Source organism: Varroa destructor, unplaced genomic scaffold, assembly GCF_002443255.2.
Source record: "Varroa destructor unplaced genomic scaffold, Vdes_3.0 BEIS01000003.1, whole genome shotgun sequence".
Classification (NCBI taxonomy): Eukaryota; Metazoa; Arthropoda; class Arachnida; order Mesostigmata; family Varroidae; genus Varroa; species Varroa destructor.
Genome location: NW_019211456.1, coordinates 55,556,297 through 55,583,038, shown reverse-complemented (window position 1 = coordinate 55,583,038; position 26,742 = coordinate 55,556,297). Strand labels below are relative to the sequence as shown.

General features: G+C 38.2%; 2 protein-coding genes and 2 long non-coding RNA genes across 22 annotated transcripts in view; 3 read left to right on the top strand and 1 right to left on the bottom strand.

Annotated features, from left to right (window-relative positions):
• The window catches only part of LOC111246787 (uncharacterized), a 35,367-nt gene extending 16,675 nt beyond the window's left edge, over positions 1-18,692 (bottom strand). For 6 of the 19 annotated variants that reach the window (XR_015324406.1, XM_086984431.1, XM_086984429.1 and 3 more), the window contains exons 1-2: positions 18,124-18,692; positions 14,220-14,267 (exon numbers count right to left, since the gene is read on the bottom strand). Coding sequence is in view for 8 of the 19 variants with exons in the window: in XM_086984431.1 (XP_086840557.1) it covers positions 14,220-14,254 (35 nt within the window). In the remaining 11 variants the exon portion in view is untranslated. Of the gene's footprint in view, positions 1-4,168; positions 6,377-6,402; positions 6,525-8,377; positions 9,426-9,705; positions 9,803-10,174; positions 10,332-10,702; positions 14,268-18,123 lie in introns of those variants that run through there. The other 13 variants (XR_015324408.1, XR_015324409.1, XR_015324416.1 and 10 more) reach the window with 13 other exon arrangements.
• LOC147757155 (uncharacterized) lies at positions 13,565-19,625 on the top strand. Its single transcript, XR_015324420.1, has 3 exons — positions 13,565-13,704; positions 18,020-18,197; positions 18,689-19,625. It is a non-coding gene; the product is annotated as an uncharacterized LOC147757155 (long non-coding RNA).
• Positions 13,744-15,710, top strand: LOC147757156 (uncharacterized). The gene is made up of 3 exons (XR_015324424.1): positions 13,744-13,872; positions 14,158-14,260; positions 14,426-15,710. It is a non-coding gene; the product is annotated as an uncharacterized LOC147757156 (long non-coding RNA).
• Positions 19,626-23,112: 3,487 nt separating the features above from the next.
• Positions 23,113-26,735, top strand: rept (RuvB-like helicase 2 rept). The gene is made up of 6 exons (XM_022796978.2): positions 23,113-23,799; positions 24,245-24,484; positions 24,767-24,892; positions 25,085-25,249; positions 25,693-25,889; positions 26,365-26,735. Exons 1-6 carry the CDS (start codon positions 23,335-23,337, stop codon positions 26,531-26,533), a joined length of 1,362 nt encoding a protein of 453 aa, XP_022652713.1. The 5' UTR covers positions 23,113-23,334; the 3' UTR covers positions 26,534-26,735.
• Positions 26,736-26,742: the final 7 nt, after the last annotated feature.

Genomic DNA, 26,742 nt, shown 5'->3' with positions numbered 1-26,742 from the left:
GTCATCTGTTCCCTTTGACGCCACAGTTTTACAAGCACCGATACAAGGCGATATTAGCTAATTTTCTAAGCAGCAATGTCGAAGGAACCGTTGGCGAGAAAAACACACTTGGCAAGAGCGCCCAAGGTTCTTCGGCATTGTTGTGTGCAGTTATCAAAGTCATTAGTGACATTGTCTGGGCCTCATCAGTTTTCGCGAGCAGACCTAGCGAGTCCTTCGTAGTATCTACCCATCACTGGCTCTGCTCGACATGTAAAGGCCAAGGCAACGTCTCAATGGCCTAAATGATTTTGAACATTATTGCTTCTTAGTGCTGTTCACAACCCAACTAAGCATTTAGTGGCTTTCTTGTCTAGGTATCAGTGCATTGTTCGATATCAGCTTGGCGGAGATACCATACAGCGCAACAATACTTCGAGTGGCCTCCAAACACGCTTTGGCAGTTAAGTTCTTGACCACATCCAAGTGCGGGGCTCGCACGATAGTACGCGTAGACATTGCCACCGATGCCTTTTTTATGCTGCTCGTTGCTTCCACTTTCGATCTCCCCGAGGAATGCAAACCGATTCCCTTAGAAAGTGGGAACGCCATCTTGATCCGGTCGTCTTGTAATGGTGCTTCTCGAGCGCTGACCGTCTGAACGACGTCACATCGACATTGATTCTACTGGATTACATATTTAGCTAACGTTCGTGTTCTCACAACACCATATCGACTGTGAAACTCGTTCAGCACAGCGTCGGTCTTCATATGGCGTACCCTACCGTAATTAGCACTTTGGATAAACAGCACGTGCTAAGTGGAAACGAGACCTTTATCAACAATATCGAAGGTCGGATTTCTAACGGTTTGCTAACGGAGCCTATTTCCCAATTGCACCAAACCGATGTGACGTCGATACGCTCGGAACTCTTGACCTTTCGCCACGCCCGAAACAGGCCGCCATATTTCCAGACAACTACCTTAGAACAGAGAATCAATCACCTGCACTTCTTTTGGGTAGCGTCATGCTGCTCGTCGAACCTTGTATGGCTTCGTCGGGTCCTCGAAAATTAAATGATTATCCATCATCCAACCAAAGCCTAGCACCCTTGAGCCTTACCATAGAGACACCGCGGTTTTAGAGGAACCAACTCGATGCCCAAAGTTCTCTTACTTTTTGGAGATCGTATTTCATCAACTCATTTTTAAAACGGTGAGTACATTTAACTACTTGAATCCACTAGTTTCGCCTTCGATGTAATTAACCACCCTGAAATGTATGCCACCCTGAAATACACCTGAAACACCCAGCAAAAATATATGCCCTGTCGCTGGCATCGTATTACACCTGCAGCTTCGACCGTTTGCCTATTTGCCTAATCTTCAAATAGCGCGGTACCTTGAAACCAATTTTTCCAGCTCAGCTCACCATGCCAGCCATGGAAATGTCGCCGAATAACGGCGAAAGCAAGCTCCATGAGCCATTTTAAACACTTATTTCAACTCATCACAAAAAATGCTAGAAGTTCGTGCAAATTGTCGTATCATTGCAAAATGCACGCATAGTCGCGGCAGTCTTCGTACCTTAATTAGCACGGCCCGGACAGCAACGGCGAGATTGCCATTAGCTACTAGCAAGCTTGCAAGAATTGCTTTCCGTTTGGGACATACTAGCAGCACCGGAAGTCTACTCATCTGTACGCTGTAGTTTAACAGCAACAGTGAAAGTATACCTTAGGTTAACAAGTCATTTAAAATATTTGCACGGAACTTGCTGCTGATTTCAGACAGACTCTACTGTCAAGCTGTAACGCGCTCGTGGATCATCGTGATTATGTTACGCTGGCTGTCGTTTACCCCGAACGAATTTACTGTAATAGGACAGACAGCAATATTTATAAGGGCGGCTTCATTCACAGGAAACTCGGCTAATTTTTTGGTTGAAACCTACGTCTATCGTAAAAAAGGTTTTATTGATATTGCCTGTCCGTACAACATCACATCTGCGGAAGCTAGTGAGTACATCCAGTAAAAATGATAACAGGCTCGGGATATTGGCTACGCAATCATACAAAGGAAGTTTTCCTTTAGGTGCCACAGCAATGACAAAGTTCGACCGCTTAGAACTGGTGATCGGCTAGTGGGCGGAGGAATGTGATCTATCCACCGCCAGCCGGAAGTGGAGGTATATTTACAGTAATTATATCATTTACACGCTTACTTCACCAATAAGGCTACATTAAATATTGGTTGGACACAGTAGAACCCCTTACTTTGTTGGAAAAAAGGGAATTTCAACCTCCGATGCTGAAGTTTTTATCCTACGGGGGTTCGCCTGACGAAACTAACTGAGGGACACGCCATACTCCGTCGCAAAATGTCTAGCCGACGACTGGAAAAGTCTCCACGCAATCGGTGTGTTCAGCAAAGCGTGACTTAAGATTTATTTTTACTTGCTATCATCCGTCAAGGAACAACTTCATAGCAATTTTGAACTTTTCCGACGGTTAAGAAGTCCGTGACTTGCGCTGGCTTTTTCGGTCTTATGCACCACGATTTGAGACTAGATGCTTAAGGTTCGCTGCTATCGGAACTGCCGTCAAAACGGCTCATTGTCTTGGATGGCTTCCGCCTATGATCACTAGTCCAACCTAGTACCGACGAGCAATATGCTGTGATAGACCTGTTTAGGCTACCTTGTTTTTACACGGAACGTAGCACCAGTTCAGTTTGCATTGGCTAGTGTCCTTGGCAGATCAGCCCGTCTCAACTGCGTGCGCAGCTCAGGGGAGCCGTAGATCGCTCGTGATCTTATTCACAGCCAGGGCCAAAGGCGCAATCGGATCCTCATGCTTAACCTGATGAATGCCAGCCACCGTGGCACCTCAGCTTCTCAAGTGTTACTGCTCATCATGTTCACGAACGTCGGTATTTTGCTAGGGTCCAGCCCTGTTTCCGCAATCAGCGAACTGCACTACTCAAATTCAGTCAAATAACAAAATGAAGTATTCGATGACGGTTCAATAAAAAAAAAACTGTTTAAAATAGTTTATACAGTACAATCTGACTTAGTATTACAAATTAGTGCATATAGATAATAAATTCTTAAGATTTATGTTTTGATAATTAACTTACGTTGCCTTTTTGGTAAGGGGTGTGTGCTTCATTCTGTGTGGATTGAAATTTTGATCGTAATAGTATTAATATTTAACATATGACTGCCGACGCGGTGACTTGGACGACCGGTTAAAAATCGGCAGAGTTTCAAGTTCTACATGGATATTGCCTAATTTTTGATAATAATAACGCAATAACCAGTTGCTCGAATAATCACCTCGAACAGCACTCGTAATAAGATCGAAACCAATGATGGCGGCAGGCAGACACAGTAATGCTGGAGAGTATGACAGCAAAACAGTTGGCCAGTCGCTCATCTCGGGTGGAAAATGTATACATGCACAAGTATAGGTAAGTTTATATACCATAATTGAGCACATGATCCACACCATTCTAGAAAAACGTTTTTTTTTTTGGTGGCATAGAGCTACAGCACAATTTGCTGCCTCGGGTGACGCTTTCGCTCAACATATACACGAGCGACAAAAGTCTAAATTTAAGGCCCTGTTCAAATTTGTCTTCGTCTATGGAATCGTACTGCCCGAAAAGTCTTCCGGGAGTGAGAATGCTTGGAGACGGAATGACGCGGAACTGCGCCGAAAGGCGCACCGGCAGCTCTTTTTCTCTGAGTCTCTATTTAGGTAAAAATAGCTATTTCGACAAAATTTGAATGAAGTTTAATTTCTCACGCTCATACTCATTCAATGCCCACCGCGATTACTGCTTCAACTTGGGTTCTAAATGTCTAATGGACCCGTTTCTCTTGCTCGCTTCGCTAGTCTTCGAACGCGTTCTTGACAAAAACACGAGTAAGCAAATCAATGTTGTCATAACTTCATCAAAACATTTCGAGCTTTGGCAGAACAACGCATGTAGAGTAATTCAATGGGTTCAACATTTAAACTATTCAGTGACTATATATAATCATTACAGAATACTGGTGTACTTAAGCAGTCTGCACTAATATGCCTGTGTGAGCTGGTGCACCATCTGGTTAGAAAACGTATAATCTTTCTTCAAACACTTTAGCTTTCCGAGGTTGCATAATTTGTACAGCATCAAAACAAACCTTTGAAGTGATGCCCTCGTCTTTCTGATAGAAGTGTGGTGACATGACCTCTCTTTTACCGGACTCCACACTTAGATTATGGAGGTTCTGCCGAAAATTCGCTTCAAACTACACATCTTCTGAACCATGCGCAAGACGGCACTCGTTTCTACGCACCACTTTTGCATCGAGGATAAGAAATGTTTCGTTAGAAAAAAGTCGAAAACGACCTAATGCTTTATTCATTAATGAATTTAGTAGAAAACAACACTGATTAAATATCTTGGTTTTATCAGACAACATCTGTCTACGTTCTTCTAGGTAAGATCTTCGTGAGCACTCAGTAATGTCGCACGCTTAGTCATATTGAACTTCTTCCTTAACGCCTCGTCTTGAGGGGACGATCAGCAGATGTTCACTTCGGAGCGGCAGCAATCACTTGGAAAGTTCGCCCTGTGATTTACCGTTGTACTGTACTGAAAGCTGGCGTTGCTTGTTTTGAAACCGCACATTGGTTTTGAGACGCGGCACATTGTCAATTTGGGGGAGATCCAAGAAGCTTATAATCTACATGAAAATTCAATGAGTGCGTGTATATATATTGTGTATTTTTCTACATTAAATTAATCTGACCGGTAGATCTATGCAACGGAATATTAACAAGTCGTATATTTCCAAATGGCACTCCAGATCGTTAAAATAATAATGAGGAATGTGTATAGCTGAACTAGGTTAAACAGATACAAGCATGATTTGAAAAAAAAATAAGCGCTGTCAGCGAATCATTTTTGACTCAGAACTTTTTGGACGCTTAAATTATGTATTTTTTATATATATGTTGTGGATCATATATATATGTATAAAAAAAAAAATATATATATATTTTTTTTTTTATACATATATGATCCACAACATTTAAGATGTAATTTTGTATAACCATTTACAGTTTATTCACAATTGTTTTTAATCGCTAAATGAGATAAACATTAGAATCAAACAAATTCAAAATATAGAGATGCCGTACGTGACTATTTGTCGACAGATCACCGTACTATAAATACAACAGATGTCTAAACAACTTTTTTTTCTTATACTATCAACTTAAATATGTAAAAGATTTAAATTTTTACAGTGTTTGAAAGCTCAGGAGAGCTAAATTTTAAACTAACTTCCAGAAAAGTCGACTGCCTTGCCTTGCATCTTCAATCTAGAAGGAACCTCAATCAAAGTAAGCAGCTAAATTCCTCCGGCTTATGTAAGTGCTCTGATAACTTGAGGAATCGGTAAATGACATCTTTACTTCGTGAAAATTATTTTTTAACAATTAACACTAGCCGCGGCTTTAAACGATTACCAGGCGAGTCGTGTCGTAAAGAACTTCTTATGAGATTCGATGTCATATTGCCGATATCTGTGGTGGTAAATAAAATGTTTATCGTTAATGTAATACCATATCATAGCCGGATGGATACGAAGTCAGAAACTGTACATAGGCGAAAAATTCTACACTCTAAACATGAAATTAACAAGCGCATAGCTCTCAACCTCTATAGGATGGATAGTTGATTTCCTTAGATCATCACAAGACGACCCAAAATCTTCATTGGAAGACAAGCAAATAAAAGCAATGATCGTTAACATAACATCACTTTCAGATCTGTTCTACGAGATTTTCCATAATGTCAGTCAAAGTCCTTAATAAAATCCAGAATCGAAAGTAGTTACCTCAATCAGCATTAAACTTCAACTATATTAAATCTTCTGACATTAAAACATCGCTAAGTAACAACTGTGCAATATTATTGATTTAACGATTTATCAATTGGAGATCAGTTTCGTAGTCCATTGCACGTAAAGCTGATCCTAAATTAAGGCTCACTGATAAGGGATAAAATAGTCAATCTTGACAATTAAGTATCCTTATTAGGTTCGCAATTCAATGTCGTTAGTTTTACCATAAGCTTTTCTTGTTTAAAGCAGTGTGCTTCTTTGCTTTTTTTTGTCTTTTTAAATGCATTGATCGACTATAATCAATTGTTCTTTATAAACTAGTGCTTTGCAGGGTATGGCAAGAATAATATTAAACCATATATGTGTATCGACGTACACAGAAAACCAATCACTGGAAAGGAGGATGATAATTATTGTTCCATGAAGAAGAGCGAAGTTCGTCTCAATCTCACGTAAAACGGCGTACTCAGGACTCACCAAGTAGAATACCGATATATTTCTATAAATTTTTCTGAACGACTTACCCAAGGTTGGTCGTGTAGACCAGTTATCCTTAATATACAGCTTTTTTCCGTCTGCCAAGGAGCACACTGCGCAAACGTAAGTCTCTATTATCACCATCGTGGTCCTGATGTCATGCATATGGCTTCTCATCGAAAAAGTTTTTTTTGCATCCATGTTATTACAAAGCTGTAAACGCTGGCCTATCATGATTAAATATTTTACCACCGTACTTACTAAATGGCCTAGACTGTCATAATAAGCCATTTGTATTTATAATTGCTATATATATATTCAATACACCTGCAATAGGCAATATTGCCTGTCCCCATAATAGCTTAGTAGGTAACGTACTTGCACACTAATATTAAGGACACAGTATGGTCTAGGCTCGAGCTCGAGCATAGACAGGCTTCCTTTCGTGCTGGGAGCCGGTCATGAGATGAGAAGCCTAACGGCGATACCGGACTTAAAACTCGAAACATAAAGGCAATATTGTCTACGATTGCAAAACTCATAGAAACGATATTTAAATCATTTATTTATGTAACTTTATCCATAATATTAATGACCCTTTTAATATGCATGCGATACATTTTCAATATCTATGTAACACGTCAAGCTTAAGTTAAATATTTCCAACTGGTCAAATTACGATAGGAGACAGTAAGTATACGCGGTATAACACTTGTAACCGCTTTACCGTTTCGATTCGCTACTATAGAAGTTCTTGTCGATTTCGCCAAATTTCAACTCTAAGCGGTTGACAACCCGTTGAACGCCAGCCGCGCTCTATGACTGCATCCATAAAACTGAGCCAAGTATGCATTAACTTTTTCATTTTTACATTGATTGTCCTGTTGATGGTATGTACTTTTATTATTTTTTACAACTTACTTTAAAATATATTTGCAATATTTACCGGCCATCCTTCACGAATCCTCGTTTCATGTCATATTCTTTTTGTTTTTTTTCGTAAAGATTATGAAATGTTCCATATTTCAAATATGGAACGTTTTAGAGTTCATTGAAGTTCTTCGTTGGACTGAAAGAATTCCATTCCGGTTTCCTTGGCTATCGATATCTCGTTATTAATTTACGTGTTCTATTGACCAAATGTTAATTATCGATATAGCATAGTTATTATGACAAAGTGTGAGACAATTATTTGATATTCTTGTATGTCTGTCAAAGTTCCCTTCAAAGCAAGGTTTTGCTATTGGCAACCAAACCTGGTCGAATTACAGTCCAGCATAGATACTATTTTTTCTAATCCAACTATATTGTTAAGTAAAATCACTCTATTGATTAAGTCCTGGGGTTGAATCCACATAACAACCAAATTCGTGAAAAGTGCCATAATTTCGTAAGTAGTTACTTAATTCAATCACCGAACGATTGACCTAGCTCACTACCGCCGGAACGGTTATCACAATCTGTTTCGTAGAATTCAACGCTATTTGATTTCCTATGGGATGGACGTAGCTGTTCACATAAAACTTCAACTGATTTTTTATACATACATTCTCTTAAATTGTCATCTGTTATATGATGGATGCGTGTGTGTGTGGTGGCTTACAGCACACCCCCCGGTACACAAACACAAAAAAAGCGTAGAGAAAGACCACACACGTCACATACTTTCCACTTATATTTATTACATCGAAAAATTGTCATAGAATGAATATTTATGAAAATTAAGTGCAACATTGATTCGTATATAATAAACTAAAGAAAACTGTGTCAAGCAATTCTATTACACCTATTCTACACCCGCGTCGCAACTCTTTATGCTGGCTTCAATAACTGCATTAAGGTGTGGAAAAGAGCGTGTGGGAGGGCTACGTGGAATTCCTTCTACATGCGCACAAAATCAACTTTATTTCGGTCCTAAATGCTACAAAAATTCTTCAAAAACCTTACAAAAACAGTAGAGACACTTTGCGCCTAAAAATTGGCAAGTTAAAAAAAACCTTACGTTTAAGGCAGTGTACTAACCTTCGGCGACCATCGAACGATCAACGAGGTCGAATCGTCAGACATTTTTCCGACAGAGAAAGACATGTGTAGAATTTTTATTGTAGAGGTGAAAAGCTGGCCATTTTATTTTTCGGCCCGCGCTTTAATATTTGATCCATGACATATGCCCCTGCACTTCACTTGCAAGTCAAAGCGCTTGAGCACTGCTTCACATCAGTACGATCTTAAGCGGTACAATTTTGTTCATTCTCTCATCATTGTCGAGGTTTCGTTCTCTTCGCCGGAATCCCTCCAAGGGGCCTTACACGTCTCTGTCCAACGTCCGCGCTTCTTGCGCTCTTTGGGTCCTTAGTCCCTCGGGTCAAATTTTCCTAAGCTTGGCTTTATGTACAACGTTACTTCTTAATTTTTAAACACCTTGCTCGCGTCTTCTGTAGCTTTCAGTCCGACGCCGCCTAGCACCTTGACTAACAGAGGTTCCGGCGTGCCTGCTTTCTTAATGATATTCGTGATCGATAGCCTAGAGATCTTGATCACTTAGGCAGGGTTCGTAAACAACAAATGAATAATGCATTCTATTTCAGCTTCTCTCCAGATTCACGCTATATGCATAAAAGCAAAAAAATGAAAAGTAAGCGAATTGGAAAGACATTGAAACCCTGTATGATGTCTCTTCTGTTAGTTGTTTAATTAGTTTCGGCAATGTGTGTAACAAACCTTAATCCAATTTCGTCCTTGCTACACACTCTGCCCATATTACATCACTGTAAAAAGATCGCCATCTAAATAAAGTAATTATAAGACTGGCCCAAAGTCACTGGTAGGATAAAGACAGAACGTAATTTGATTCTGAATAGGCTTGATCCTAAGGCCAATTTGAGCCAAGTTAACCCCAAGCAATTCAGAAAAAAGGCTCTAGGCCTATGCCAAAACATAATCGAAATCCACAGTTATTTACATTACAGTCTGCATTCCGTTCTCCAGATGATCTGGTAGACATAATCATGGTGCTGGCGGTAATACGTGTAGCAATATGTAGGAACTGCTGAATCCCCAATTTTTCTGTCTGAGCAAAAAAGAAAGTGGGAAGATTTAGCCCAAATTACATATAAAAATATAAAAATCTATCACCTACAAGCTTTCAACTGCGACGTTCTGCAAGTTCGTATGTCCGATGTGCGCAATTTCTCAAAAAAAAAATATCGCAGGTCGAAAATAATCTATAACATATAAATAATACAATAGTAAAACAGTTCTCGATTCCAAAAGATATCGCTTAATACGAGTATATAGCAAACTGGTCTTAGTAGTTCCATGCACGGAAGCACTTTGTCCCATTGACATACCCTGGTTTATATTCCCTAATGCTGGCTGCAGGGGCTCCATATTTATTCGTGATTTTGCCATTGTGCCGCTTGCTTGCCCGTTGCTTAACATCTCAACCTACAAAAAAAAAATGCCAAAGCATGCAGTAATCTTATGGGAGGTAAAATACTAGAATAAAAATGTTTGTGTTTGTTTCGGTTTTTTAAGGGCGATCAAGTATCTCAAGGAGCTAAACTCTATCTTTTATGAATCGGAAGTTTTATGCTTTGTCTTTAAAGTGCATAAGACACTCCTTGTTTACGGAACACGATTATTATAACTCGAGAACCTACATAACAAATGCGGAGTAAAATTAATTCAGGGTACTTTAGATTATGCGGCGCTGCGATCGTTCAATAAACTTTTTCGAACGTCAGATTTCAACAATAATGCAGAACGTAATATTATTTCTTAACTAAGGCATAGAATCTGTCGGTATTTATTGCTTACTTTATAGGTATGATGGCTTCTTTATTTCCAGCACCAACAAGCTGCTTTCAATCTAAATTGGAATGTTGACTTACAAAGAAAGCAGCTCGCTTGGTAAGATTCGACGTTGGCTATAGTAGCGCATTTAGCCTTGTTGTTCTTTAAATAGATTCCTGCACTGCGGTAGGTAAAAACAAGAAAAACTATTTAGATACTAACCATGCTACAATGTCCTACTTTTAACCTGTAATGTCCGGCTTAATGTCTTACTATTCATTTACTCAATGCGTTGCTTCTGATTTCCTTGAATATTATGCTATATTGGAAGCGTCATCTTTTGAGTCTCCTTGGAGTGACCATAAATGTCTTAAGGAGGTAATTTTTATGGCCCCGTATCCCATGAGAATTAGGTAAGCAAGTAAATAACCAAACCAAATATATTGACCCATATTTATCAACGAAATATTAATTTTGGCCCGTCGATCCTTAAACCCCTGGTGGAATCGTGTTCCACTCGGATTGTCAAATCGATTATTATAGTAGACTCACGTGCTTGTTGTGCTGGATCAACCTGGAACGTCCGGTGCTCGTAGACCTTTTGTACTTAACGAATGGCCATTGCCAGCTCTAAGGCGTTTCAAGTGCCAACCATCATTCTTATACAATACCTTTTCATAGAGTCTGTTTTTCAGTGGGGTACCTACTTCAGAATTCATAGATAGGTGCATAGGTGCTCATCTAAGGAATGCAAATATCACAACACGTATCAGTATGGGAAGCGGAAGTCTAAACTGAGACATTGTGTAGATAGTCTGGCCACCGGTGTAACTTCGTCTGTAATCACACGCATCATCTACAAACTCTAACACCAGGCACGGATCTATTCCTTTGCGAATAAACAAAAGATAATATTTTTATGGATCATGATCGTTCATATGTTGAAATGTATGCGAGTATGAGTATCGCATAGTACTAACACCTAATGTTCGTCTAATATATAAATTTATTTAGCGCTACAAAAAATGTAACACTGATTTTGACCTCTAACAGGAAGTCCCATGAACGACGAATGCAGCCTGGTTCATGAAAATTGATCATTACGGTACATTCATCCATACTAAAATGACTTTTCATAGAGTATCAACTGTATTTGATCTTAGAATATATTCTACGTTTGCTTGGTTGGTTTGGTTTTCTTGTTGACGTAAGCTTCGACTACGCGTTAATAACGAAGTCTTCTCGCGACAGTCTCTCAAACGCCATACGGATAACGACAATGATAACACAAAAATCGTGCTCTAACTTAGCTACAATGGTGTTGTTATGTCTATTAAGTTATATCTATGAAGTGGTCAATGAAAAGCCCTTGGAATGTTTCTTATTATAGCAGTAGAGTTGGATAATCGTCAGTTGCGTGCTATCGTTGTCAATATCCTACCTTTTTACAAGATACGCACCTGGATAAAGAAGCACAGGCTTTAAGACTGGAGCATTCCAAAGTGTACGTAATTGTATGATTTGATGTGAACTTGAACATATATAATATGCAATAATGATAATATAACGTACTAGCCTTCTAAAATAAGCTGCATTTATTAGCATATATGTCCAATGCCGTATATATTCTGTGTTTTAATCTACCAATAAATTCATTACTAACTGGCCAGCATCAAATGAAATTTTCAAAGATTCGCTAAGTTCTCACTGTCCATGCCATTTGAGAGCATTTTTGGCACAGAGTTTCTCGCTTCATTCAACGCGCAATAGGTGCAAAACCATACTAAAAAAAATATATATATGTATATATCTATATAGTAATAACTCGATTAATTATATGATATATTTAGAGTAAAGTCATAAAATCAGACTTTCGTTTTAACACAAGTCGAGTATGTGTGTGTGCAAAGTTAATTTCGACTATTTAGGTTTTTCTGAATTAAAGATGACCCCACGAACGATCGACGGTTCAAAGCACCAATGTGACTTTTTGGTAAATACCTTTCACAAGGATCTCCATGGACGTACTTTCTCTAAAGGCGAAGTAACATTGTAATATGTTAGGATACCTTAAGAGACTGTATAGTTTTGAAATATTTAGTATCGTATAGTTAAACTATGGATTTAATACACGATTCGAAAGTTTCAATGAAACTTTTAAAGGGAGCACACTTGACTTACTGAACGACCTTAGTTAGGCACGTACATATTCAGCACTTGAAGCTTAAACATTACTTATGATGGGCGGAGACATGGGAGTGTGCCGCAGCCAATAAAAAAGCAAATGCTGTGACGAGCTTTAGCTAAATTTGATGTGCTATATGTCCCCATAATCTTAATCCAAATCCCTTTAGATTACCTCGGCTCCTGTTACTCGGTCGCGCTACCTTCAGTTCCTAGGCCTAGAACTTAGATATACAGATATGTAATTTAAATGGCAGAGTGTGTCCGGCTTTGTTTGTATCCTTTGGTATCCGGCTTAGTCTAAAAAAAAAATCCCGTAAAAACTTAAAATTCATGTTTAAGAATGTAAAAAGTCATCTCAAGGGCCTATGACCAAGCGTGTGTCCCTACACAGCACACAACAAACACGCATGAAAAGAAAAGCACTTCTCTGCGAGGCAAACATAATGTTACCTACTGTACAGTCGTCATGGCCATATAATTTTATCTGCTGCAAACTTCCAACCTGTTTCATGCAAAAATTATATCTAAAAAGTGTTCTTGTTAGCAATGCAGAGGAAATTAAATGAAAAATAATGGGTAAAATAGCCCCCGAATTATGTAGAAGATAAAAAGAATTCACTACAAGCCGTTATAGGCTATGTTAGAGGGGATTCGTTTCGGTGGGTCAGATCCGGTAGACCGAACACCAACGTTTCTTCAAACTGAAAATAGTTTTTCTTGGCTACGTCATGAGCATGCTTCATAATGGTAACGAGTAAGTATACTTTGTTCGGTTGTATTATGCGATCTTCTGGTTCATTTAGGTGCTATAAATTATTGCTATTGCTTTTTATATTCTTCTCAAACCGATGCATTGATTCATGTGCATAACATTTGATTTCGACTGCTGTTCGCAATTCGCCAGCAAACTACTATAATGACAACAATGAGCTTTAGTCATTATTATTATTGTTAACTGAAAGTGGTATGCAGAAGCAGACGTCTTGGCGTCATAGTTAAATTCTATACAAAGTAATCGGAACTGTGTCATATGTGGATGCAGACACCTTCCTTACGGGCTATTTGACGTGAGATGAAAATGTAAAAAGTCGCGTTTCAAGTGAAGCTTGAATATGACCATTTGCAGATTACTTCAAAATGCAAACACTGCTCATGTTGATTTCGCTTGTTTTCTGCTCCTGCAGTGGGCAGCCAGTGTAACTGTCAATGCGTTGTACGTGAACCCTGACTCTACATATAGATGCGTGACCAGTTACCTAACGAGCAAAGCCTTGACAGAGTCGGTGGCCTACCACTATGATAATTGGCAAACAGATAGTTTTGTGATGACTATATAGAGACATTCACAGGAAGCTGTACGTCAGTTGGTAAGTGAATCTTAGAAACGATCCCTATTAACGAGGTCCGCTTGAACGACGAAAGATTTAAGCCTGACCTAACCCACTAGAATGGCGAGCAGTTAGGTTATCATATCATAGGGCAGTCAATGGGCTAACTACCCTACAACCTAAGTTCATACCGATCCGCTAAATTATGTAAGTAAGACATGGTATTTTAAGCGTCATAAACAGCACATATCTGCGTGTCTCGAATAGATCATGGATGATTACGTACATTTTTAAACATACCCAACTGATGTAGATACCGCATTAGTTCATTATTTTACCCATTATTTAAATGTATCATAAATACTTTTGACTTACAGTACATTCTGCTTGATAAGTCGTATATATGTCGTATGTATGACTATGCCAAGTTTGGGGTTTGGTTAACATGTTAAACGAGCATTCGTTCGATTGTGAATTGATGTATGAATTCAGAGTTTCATATTTCCTCAACTTCGACAACTCACACATGGACAAGTGCACAAACCAGCCCTTACATCTTTCGAAGTAGTGAAGTCCAACGGGATTTCATTCCGAGGTCTGACCTAGAAAGATATTTTAAAGCGAACAAGTCGAAGTTATTAGGTATTTCATATGAAAATATAATATAATTCCAACTCTAAGAAACACGTTTTTTACGTTCGTGTTCATTAATCATTAACTTTAATAGTAATTAAAGTTGATAAATCTCCATGTATTTCAGTGACTATTGTATATGAAAAACAATATGCCAGACAAAATCTTGAATTCTAATTTAAGACCAAGATAAATGCTGAAATTCCACAGTCCGGTGAGTGCAGATCGCTTCGGATCTACCTTCAATTTTGTATTGTACGTTGTACTTATAACGTATTTTTCATCATTGTGTTGTACAGTTTAAAAATCGTAATATCACTTGTTTCCGGACAAACCAAGAAGTCGCAAGGCTCAAAAATATTTCCTAACGACGAAATATCCAATCGAACCCTTTAAACATTACTTTTATTATATTTTATTAATATTATTATTATTATTATCGATGCGTATGCAATAGTAACTGAAGGAAGTGTGTGAACCCATTATTCGTCTCAGCGATAGCTTCGGGAAATCTGGGATCCAGTAGAATATATGAAATAAACAGTCAGAGACAAAAAGAGCAAGTGTGAAGTGTGGTCGATTTCTTTTGCTTTTTACACACCGAGATAGTTGGACTTTGTAACACTCGCAATAACAGAATAAGTTTGAAAAGAGTAGCGGAAGAAGCCTCAGCGTTATCAACTAAAAATTGAACGAGATCATTAAAGCAGTCTACTACATATATTTAAGCTTCATTTCTACGGTAGTATCCAAATTGTGCATAGGGCTATCAAGAAATAGAAACCTTCGTAGAGAATTTCGTTCGTTATAACTATTATTACGTACGGCTGCATATACCTGTATTTATAAAATAAATGTGTGTTTTTGCTATGTTGTTGTTCATAATGCTATCGCAATTAATCGGCCTTTGTGGCACTCTATGCAAGCAAACGTATGTTGATCACATTGACTCTATGCATGCAGTACAAACGCAGATTTCACTTTATAATTATAATTAAAATGTCTTGATTGTAACTAGGATACCACAGTTTACTTTAAACATTAACAAACGTTGATACACAGAGTAGTTCATACGGGAAACTGGTAAAGATCATGAACCCAGCGTGAAAACCGACATGAACAAAATGGGGGTCTGACGAAATGGACTTAATCCAGTTGAAGATATCGGTGATGGCGTAAAAAGAATGTCAGCAGGAAACAGCGACAGGCACTCGTTGTAACGCCTTGAATTATTATTGCATAGCTATGGGCAGACCCCAAAGCAGTATACCATCAGAAGGCACTAAGAAATGATAAAGTCAGAAGAAAGTGACTGGTGAATATACGATTTCCAAGGGCAATTGCGAATGAAGGATAGTTACCTATCATACAGTGGTTGTCCGCATATTTAACGCCCTGCGTTAAACTAAAAAAACTGAATATGTTTCGTTTACTAAAACAGCAATATCAGTCAAACACACATATATATATATATATATATATATATATATATATATATATATATATAAGAGTAATACTTAAGGGGACTTTTTTCTGTTCCCTAGAACGGTTTGACAATTCATTATACTATCTAAGGTTTATCATGATGTTCGTCTATTATTCAAGCTAACGTACTATAGCTGAAAAATGACCGCCGGTCTGTGATGGCTACTATCAGTAACAAAACTATACCATTTCCCTAGCAAATACAATAGCCCTTATCAGATACATTAGCTAACCGTTGGTAATAGCTGAAAGGCGGTAAGGGTAACGGTTGTAGATAAGCGATTGCTGTTGCCACTGCTATTGAAGAGTTCGTGTGCGGATGACTAGACCATCCTGTCTGGTTGCTCAGCGAGTCGGTCATATAAAATATATACGAATCTTCTATTCGGTCCGCTTGAACCGGAAGGGACCTACTTACTAACTTAGAACCACGAAACGAAAGCGGGCATGAGAGCCGACTTCAACGGTACGACACGCTTACAACTTCAGGCCGTGCGAACTTGCGCTATCCGGAGACGACAGGTGAAATCAGATCAGAAGTGAAACCAAATGGTTGTACCTATATTTTGCGAGTAGTTGAGGGTGCAATCCGCGTGACCACCTACGTGTCTTCTCCCCAGCTTAAATGGAGCCCAATCAATGATCATAATGAAATTGTTTTCCTTTCTTCCCCTAATTACGGCATACGAAACAATTACAGGCGGACACTCGCCAATGTTGAAGCAATCTGAACGCGATTCATCTCCAACAGTGTTTCGACAAAAACAGTGTGATCACTTTTTTTCGTAAATCCATCAAAATATGAGTTCAGCATCATGAACAAGTTATATTGAGTACAGCTCGTTGCAGCATCATGGGTACTAAAGCTGTTCGTCAAAAATCACACATGACATCTGTTATTAAAAACATTTGTTTTGTATTGGTAATAAGCTATATAATCATTTATGTTCTAGGTCAGTTCATACTTACAATATATCATGTGCACAAGTAATCCACTGGGGTTATACCGAATTTAAATGTGGTAACTGAAATTCAAAATCCAATGAATCTTTCCAAGCCATCATACTTTTTTGGGGGGGCTCGAGCGAAAGTCAAGTAAGCCTATCCCGTTGTCTGTATAGCCTATGTTGTCCTGATACCGTCGTATTTGTGGACGTTTGAGTTCAGCTGGGCAATAACCTATGAGCACGTATTTGATAAAGAAGGTTGCACATCTAGCAGCTTTCTTTTATATATAGCACACAATAGCTTAATTCGGCACTTCAATTATGCTGAAATAGCTGAAGAAGTGAATTAGCAAGTGTGTCAACAACAAATGGTCACCACCGAGTCAATAATTGCCCTTCTAGATTTTTCCCCTTTATGGTGATACAAAGCATACTAGTTGCCACTGAGGCGAAGGATGACCCGTACCCACTGATAGTAGACTTGATTGATTAAACATATAGCTCAATTAGTTGAAAGTTCAAAATGATATTAATTTTGAGAAGGTCTTTAGTATCTATTTTTCACTTAAAAGCTTTTAACTGAACCGCTTTTTTGTTCAGGGTAAAGAAAACTGGTATATCGTAGGTTTAGGTCCTGTTGTATGCATGTTTAGCGTTTGGTGAGATACTAGCCAAAGCCGCACGGGTTAGCTTAAACGGAAAGAACCAAGGTACTTTTACGGGGTCAATACAAGGATAGTGTTAGTCTTTTTAAAATGAGAAAGAAAGCTCTTTAAAAGCTATATCACGTGAATTCTCGGATGCAACCATAAATTTTACTCAGGGTCTTCTTTAAGCCAATACAACTGCAAAGCGCAACAGATTATTATTATTACTTACATACTCTGAATTTTTTTAAAAGGCATATTTCCAACATGGATATGACAATCTAGTTTTGAACTTTTATTCAATGATATTTGCTTTCTTTTTTAAAATAAATCTCTTTGTACCGCTTAGTTTTCGTCTTCTTCTCTTCATTTCATGTCGACTCAAACTTGTCAGAACATAAAATTGATCGTCTAGAGTATATGTTACATTGCTTTACTGTTAATAATAATAATGTTTTAATAGGCAATCTAGTTATTCTGTCGTTGCTAGTTGCACTGTCCCTCATAGGTCTCCTATTGCTGGTCTACGTTCTATGCTAAATCGAATCTCCTCCAATCTTCGACCCAACAAACGCCTCTCAATCTCTCCGCTTCTTTCCGTCCCTTTGGCATCTCTAATATTTTCTGCTTTCGTCTCAGTAGGAATTCAATGAATTCTCAATGTCCAGGCCTCGGTCACCTGTCCGCGGATCGGCGCGCACATTCCACAACCAACTACGCAGTTGTTTCAAATGAAGGAAACTTACCCGAAGTCAGCTGAGAGCACCGGCGCTCACAGTTAAGTGTACTCCTATCGGATGATTTGTCGCACGCTCCACTGGTAGGAAAAAATCTTCAAGGCAGTATCAAATTTGCTGTTGGTTCTAACAATAATAATATAGTACGATGCACTGCGGCACTTGACAACTAATCCCGTCGTCGCAAAGAAAAAACAGAACTTGCAAGAAGGCAGAGGTAGATACACCGAACTTGAATTGAATGAAGGCTTGGTGTCGGACTAACGGTAGCAACCTCACGAATCAAGAGCTCTAGTAACATTCCAGTAAACACTAAGCGCCTTTTTTTAGTTGCACAGCCAATTAGCACCCACACTTCAAAAGAAAACCATAGTAGTTGTTATGAATAGCAACGGCAACCAAATGTTCAGTACCCCTGTGTTCGTCGTTGTATTTCTGCACTATGAGACTTCAGACGCCTTTCACGAGGAAGATCTCTAGCTAAGTGCCAATCACTCGTTCTCCGTGAACGTTGCTTCGATGTCGTTGATATGCGCGACAGCGATGACACAAAGCGTTCTCTTTCTGGTTGCAGACAGACTAAACTCATAACTCGCCGTCGTTACAGTCAGAATCGTGCCAATGTACCAGCATGAAAAAGATCGTCCCTGGGAGAACGGCTCAGAGAGAAGCCTCAACAGTAGAGAGCGTAGTAACAGGCCGCGCAATCGCCGAGGGAAAGGACACGTTCGTGGAACGTCATGACGTTACCAGACATGACTACCGCTGGACCCCTCGCCCGAATGATGCTACTTAGTGAAAACGATGTTGTGTCCGACGCGTCATAGCTTACAACCGCGCTCCCCATTACAGTAACACATAAGTGACACGTTTAAATGGACCATTCTTGTTTCTTATACGTTGCTTTTATACAAAATCAGATATTGTCATCAAAATTTCCGTTGTGTGTCATGCTTATTTAATATAACTACCATCCACCATAAGAGCAGTTTCAGTTGACCCAACCATTTACTAGTAATGTTTAGAATATTCAGTTGTTAATGCTCAGATGACTCTCCAATAATAACCGTGCATCAAGCGATATTGGATCATAAAATACGCTAGAAACAAGGAGCTTCAGCGTAATTAGATTTTGGGACTACTAACAGTGCAGGAGCATAAAACGGTCAAAAATGAAAAAGGCTCAAAAAGGCGCAAAACGGATAAAAGTGCGCTGATGCTCATCTAGACAAGCTAATTGGAAATTAACGTACTCTTCTCGATACCGGTCGTTGATCACTGCAAAATCTCAACAATGCATTAAGAATAGAATTATGGAATATTCGATTAAATGAAAGCAAAGAAGATAAGCTTTTTTTAGAGGCACAAACAAAGTATTATTAAGAAGCAGAGCTCTCTAGTTTTTCCCGAAACACTTATACCTTTGCTAGTCTTGTACTCCGATCAACTAAGACCGCGCTTTGAGCGGTTTCCCATAGAGAGGGACAAAATAAAAAGATACCTGAAAACGACATACATTGATTTTATATTATTGACCCGGATCTCTTTCTCATGAACTGGGAATATGATTTATAAAGTGGGCTTCCAAAGATAACATGACAACAAGAAGTAAATATATGAAGATTAAATCATACGTAGCAAAAACACACATTAAAAATGTAGACAATACCGGACTTTTTTAGTTCACGCACACTTACGAGCTTTAATGGAGCCAGAAGCCTATTCGGCCTTCGTCAGATAATGAAACGTTATAAAACATTTTTTTAAAATTTTTCTTAAATTTAAAAATCGAAAACAATTTCGTAAATTTCTTAAATTCTTAGAATAATTGAAATAGCTTTCATAATTTATAGAACCGTGTCCCATGCGCTCATAAATGGTATAACAAAGTACTGTCAAGTACTACAAAACCTACTGAAATTTTTTAATATATTATAAATAATTCGAAGTAATAGAAATCCATTATAGGAATATAATTATCTTGCGCTAATCTAAATAATAGCGTTCACTTATTAACTGTTACCATCAAGCGTAAAAAAGTGTAGTATGAAAAAAATAGAGTTGCGCTTACAAATTTTTTTAAGAAGGTTGAAGAAATATTGTCATTTAGATAACGTGCTTGTATTTTCTGTCATAAGTTTTATATGTCTCAGTGGTAGCGCTGCTTCAACTTAATAAATCAAGATGGTTTCTTAGTCACTTCACTCTCACGTGCCCTGTATGTTAGAGTGAATGTCGTTTAATCTAATATAACAGCTGTTTTTATATTGACGGTCAATATAAAATCAAAATTCTATATTGACCGCCCCAAATTCATAAAGCTACATACGTGTGCGTGCAATAGAACAAAGAAAGGTCTCTTGATTATATTTCTAAACCCTATGGTAAGAATCTTGCAATTCACGCCAGGTTCGAACTCCTTTTAAAGCAGTCATAATCCGCTCAGGTGATTCAGGCAACTCCTAGGACCGTATTAATAGCTAACGGCTTCTAAAATACAATAGCACACCAACAAGCACAAAAAGAAGTATTTCCCACTGAAAAACTCGCTGTGTTAACTTGAACACTTTATAATGGTCTTAGCAATAACACATAGAAGTTAAAGTAAATGTCAATAACTGATGGGCAAGGCCTTACATCCGATTATTAACACAACGCAAGGAAGAGCTTCTTCACATGTTTAATAAATCGCACAAAAGCCTCAAACAAGCGAATCTACGTATTGCTTAATAATATTACAACAAAAATGCTTGATTTGGTAAGCTTATACCTAGTATATGGTGGGGCAAAGGTACTGGCAGCTTGAAAAAGTCTTTCAACAATTTAAGCGTATTCTTATACATCTTAGGGAAAGCAAGAAAAATAAATGCAAAACAAATACGAGTGAGTGAAGAAAAAACGTCAAGACTCGCAAGCTGCCATGTGACTTTTGTCTTACTCTATACACATACAAGAGTCGATAAGTGGGATGTAAACATTGTTAAGTGTCATATGAACCTAATTAATCGACAATATTGCTAACGTGTTCATTTTAGGTGCCTACAAACGTCGGTATGATCATTGTTTTTTACAGTGTCGAAGGCACATTACCAAAAGATGTTTTCGATATGCCATTCAAAATCTCGCTACCGCGCTCAAATTCCTTCAGTTTAAAATTACTGTCATATAAATAAACTTTTATTCAAGTTCGATTCAAAAAAGAAATGTTCAGAAAGCTACTTATATAACCTTTCACAGTTTAGATACTGAAACTTCTCAGTGTATGTATAGCTCCTAATATCAATTTTCTAATCAAATTTTTAAAAGCTATTTTTTCAAGCTAATCGAAAAATTCATTCACCATTGACATCTGACTACAACTTTTAGGAGTGTGCAAACAAAATTCATTTTTCCGACTCTAAAAGATCCCAATGATATTTGACTTGCACCGGTTCACTTCAAAATTTACAAGCGGTGGCATGTTTTAGTTTTACAAAGTGATCTCTCCCTCTTGGCGCTTGTATGGATATGCATATATGAATATTACATCCTGATCATATTTAGTGCTTGAGCAGGCTTCTCTTATTTGAATCATTTATAGGAAAAAAAAACAATTTTTTGTGCACAAGGTTATGAATACTCCGCCAAAACCCCAGAGATGTACTTCAAAGTCTGATATTGCTACCTTATTCTTAAAACAAACTATATATAATACGGTTTTTTTAGGCAAAAATGTAATGATGCTTTACCTAACGCTCAGCGCAAAATTAGACCGCTCGACTCTGAGAATTGGCTAACGACAAGTTTTAGGGTCATCATCTGCAACATAAATAACTTTTATTAATTCGAAAATTAAAGATCAAGGAATCGTTTTAATATTCAACACTAAGTACATTATTCGGCAAGATAACTAGCATTTATTGCCAGCCTTTGGAAATAAATCCCGGATAATCCGGTTGGCGATAAATAGCGCATTTGAAAATAACTTAATTCATCGTCCAAAAATATAATGTTTATTATAACGGTTTATTAGAAACTTTTTTATTACAAGAGTTGCGCAAACTCCATTTGGATAATACCCGTTCCTTTATGTTCTTTTTTCAGAAATAAATTATTATCCGATCCAACCGAGTAAATTCCATGTAGATTTACTTTGGAAATCGGTTGATACGTATGGCGGTTCTTTTGAGACCAAAGGTATTTAGAGCTGCCCTGACATCAAGAACGCTTTTGTCAAAAGGGTTAACTCTAAGTGAATAGTATTTCACTAGAGCTCAAGACATTCACCTTACAAGGACCGGTATATATATAGCAAACCATGATCAAAATGGGTATCTCTTTCTTTTCGAACTAAAAAAGGAGTTCCCTTAAGGTTTAACTTGCCCTATTAAATTTTTAATGCTCTACTAAACTATACAGGTCTTAATAAAAATCTGGAAAAGCAGATTTTTTTTTATTTGCGTAAAAACTACAATCAAAAACGGCCGTATAATAATATTATTTGTTTGCTGTATGTTTTGGTAAAAGTCTTAAAAGAAAGTAGATGATTTTCTTTCGTCTATTTTTGTTTATGTAGATTTCTTGAAACGTCTGGATACATAGATTGTTTCGGAAGCTACGCAAATATTAATTTGAATAAAAACGAGTATTAGATAAAAGTGGCTAACGGTATAAAGTATCAAGAAAAAACTTAGATAAAAGAACATCATAGCAAAGCTGCTAGGTTATGCGGGTGTGCTTTGGTAGATACAACATAAGGTCACAATTATGCGCAAGATTATGACCCTCTAATGCTGGTATCACCTACTCTGATGTGATTTGATTTTAGCAAGGTGTATCTAAACGAATACCAATGATTTCTAGAAAAACTGACCGAACCTTCTATGTCTGTTGCTTTATGACATTTCTCAATTTAAAGAGAAGGTGGTATGAATGAGTAGTACGCGTTTCTTGAAAAAAGGTGTCGGATATTAATTATGATATAGATAATTGATTGATTCATTGATCAACATAGCTAAATATAAGGAAATCGGTATCAAATACGGTACTACGGTTAGTGCATTTTATTTAATGCCAAATGGTACTGGCCGACGGGTAAACGCCGGTAGGTTGGTATTTACCACGTTCCAGCGCAGTTAGTTTTCAAATAATCACACAAACTCGTGAGTACTATTTTCATGTGTTACCAGTGATAGTAGACGGTAGAAAGTTTCGAACGCGCAACGCCAGAGTACTCTTTGGATGAAAATGACTCTTCAAAAAACTAGCGAGCTACGAGAGATAACACGCATTGAACGTATTGGAGCACACTCACACATTCGAGGCTTAGGGCTTGATGAAAAGCTTGAGCCCAAACCAACAGCCCAAGGTATGGTTGGGCAAGTTAGTGCTCGCAGAGCTGCGGGGCTGCTTCTTGAAATGATAAAAGAGGGCAGAATCGCTGGTCGAGCAGCTTTACTTGCTGGCGAACCTGGCACTGGCAAAACGGCTATCGCTATGGGGCTTGCAGCTGCTCTTGGGCCTGATACGCCGTTCACCGCTATTTCAGGCTCCGAGATCTACTCTCTTGATATTAGCAAAACAGAGGCCCTCATGCAAGCATTGCGAAAGAGTATCGGAGTGCGCATCAAAGAAGAAACAGAGATTATCGAAGGCGAAGTGGTCGAAATTCAAGTCGATAGGCCAGCCACTGGACAGGGAATCAAGGTACCCGTTTTCTACTAATAGTAGTACATCAAAAAACTGAACGCTCATAATATGCTTATGAATTTCTTACTATTTACAAACGTCAGTCACAAATGCTAAAAATAGCGGCTACCAAATCTTATCACAAATGAACTTCTATCTGATTTTGACAATTTCAGTATGTCCGTTTATCCCTATTTGTGGTATCCGCTTTGTGAACTTTTGAACAAAAGGTAGTTGAAAAATCGAGTATCAAGCTAAAGCAAACATGTATACAACTGATTTCCCGAAGCTTGTAGCAGCAGTCTAAATCTTGGTATCGACTTTTTAAATACTTATACCGAAAAAAATATCAATTATTCAAATCAAGACATGCACACATTACGACCAAATTTAAACCGAACATTTCAAAACAATTAAAAATGTTGCATTGCTACTTCTATTTTGTTCTCTTACTATCAAATAGGTCGGTAAATTGACTTTGAAGACAACGGAAATGGAGACTGTTTACGACCTGGGTTCAAAGATGATAGAGTCGATGCTAAAGGAGAAGGTCGTCGCGGGGGATATCATCTCTATTGACAAAGCAACCGGAAAAGTCACAAAGTTGGGACGGAGTTTTACTAGGGCACGGGATTACGATGCCACCGGACCGCAGTCGAAGTTCGTTCAATGCCCTGAGGGTGAATTGCAGAAGCGGAAAGAGGTAACAAAACATTTTAGACAAAGCACGACAGAGACTTTACTTATTTCTGCTCAGATTTACAATACAAAGTTCTTCTTGTCGCAGAATATATCTATAGATATACCACGGGTAGCTGAACTAAAATTTATTTGGCTGACATATTTAAATAAATCTCAATAGTATTTCATATACTCGATTTTCCTTCATTTCTAACTGCCTTTTTCAATAAATGTTTAAGACAAAAGCAAATTTGAATATTCTCAAGTACTTGAAATATTGTCGAATTTACTACTTTATTTCCAGGTTGTCCATACAGTGACTTTGCATGAGATTGACGTAATCAACTCAAGAACACACGGCTTCCTTGCGCTCTTTTCGGGAGATACAGGTGAAATTAAAGCTGAGGTCCGAGAGCAGATTAATGCTAAGGTAATTAGTGACACATGAGCTTATGTAAACAGGTTTCACCAAACATCTCTTAAAGTAAGAATGCACAAAATGTGTAGCAGACACCAAAATGATGTCAAGCAATTCGAGAAGCTCCTATTATTTCTTAATTGATGAGATTTCCGTTGTACGTAACAATAAATGTTCGTTTATTTGAATGTCGTTTGGCGACAGGTAACAGAGTGGCGAGAGGAGGGCAAAGCAGACATCGTCCCAGGAGTTCTGTTCGTCGATGAAGTGCACATGCTGGACATTGAGTGCTTCAGTTTTCTTAATCGCGCTTTAGAGACTGACCTTGCCCCTATCCTTATCATGGCTACCAACAGAGGAATGACGAAGGTAATAATTTCCAAAAACTACCGCCGATGCTGTTCACCATGGTTTGTTTTATTATTTCGTAATCGTTACTTATTATGTGATTCGTACTTGCTATGCGATTTTGCAAAAAAAAACTACTGAACATGGCTTTGGAAATATAGTTCATTAGCGGTTTTGGCGAAACAAGATACAACACCCAAAAAGAGATGTTACAGACTTATTAGTTTGGTGTGTTTCTCGCTCCGAAACCTACTGCGCTAGTTTGACGGTTCATAGGCTATGACAAGTTATAATAGTTTCCTGTCAGTTCAATCTCCAAAAAACGACTAAGATGCACCATGATTTGTCAACGACTTGGTGCGCTCTGTGAGATTGTATTGGATTTAGCAGCTGCGTTCAACCATTTTGTTCAGTATTGGCAGAACTGATTCTAAGTCTTGTACTCTGAACTTCATGAATGACAGGTTCGAGGCACAGATTATCCATCTCCTCATGGCATTCCTGTGGACTTATTAGATCGTGTGCTTATTATTTCAACGATTCCGTATGTCGAGAAAGAGATTAAGCAAATTTTGAAGGTCCGCTGTGAAGAAGAAGATGTTAAGATGAATGACGATGCCCTCGCGATACTCACCAAAATCGGCTCTGAAACCTCCCTCAGGTAAATAAACATGTAACTGTCGTATAAGTACCACAGTTTTTAAGGAAGCGAAGTTTATAGAATTTCAGCGAACTGAATGTGATTTCTCTGTGTCTGATTCAATGGGTTCCATTTCGTAACACAACAGGTTTCATGTGCTATAGAAGTGATGAAGCGCACCCAGGAAAACAGACGGTCACCTTTAACATTTTGTACGAAAAGTGAAAGTAATAACTTACCTTTCTAAAAAAAAAATGGTGAGACACCCTAGAAAGTCTTTGTAGGCTTCACCAACTTAGAGTATTAGCAGTCTGCAAATGTAAATGAAATGCATTGTAGAGGAGCGGCGATGGCTCAGTCAATTAAAAAATCTACCTGGTGTCTCTAAATTTTATTCGAAACGTCGTCGATTGGAATTTGCCTGCACACACAACATGTGTGCCAATAAAACAAGCTAATTTCTATATTTTGGCTAATCGATGCTCTTGCATTCCAGGTATGCCATTCAGCTGATCACGACAGCAAATCTTGTTGCGACAAAGCGTGGCGCAACTGAAGTAGCGATTCCTGATATTAAACGAGTCTATTCAATGTTCTTCGATTCCAAAAGATCGCAAAGCTTCCTTGACGAATATCAGGCACAGTTTCTGTGTCACACATCTTAATAATACCATATAGCCGTTTCCTCAATGTGCAGCTTCACAGCTTCGCTGTGCGCACATTCTGAATCTATCTGTGAGATGATTGGCTATGAAAAGCATTAAATATGTGGATGGACTGAGATATTAAAAAAAAACTCATGCGTAACATATATCATAGTAGTTAGAAATCAGTTTCTATAGACAGTCTATCCATGTTACATATATATATATAT

What these genes read in the sequence shown, in the direction of transcription:
- rept (XM_022796978.2), top strand. Translation starts at nt 23,335, where the DNA reads ATGAAAATGACTCTTCAAAAAACTAGCGAGCTACGAGAGATAACACGC. An exon ending in CCACTGGACAGGGAATCAAG is followed by an intron (nt 23,800 to 24,244) that starts GTACCCGTTTTC and finishes ACTATCAAATAG; the next exon opens with GTCGGTAAATTGACTTTGAA. An exon ending in GGCTCTGAAACCTCCCTCAG is followed by an intron (nt 25,890 to 26,364) that starts GTAAATAAACAT and finishes CTTGCATTCCAG; the next exon opens with GTATGCCATTCAGCTGATCA.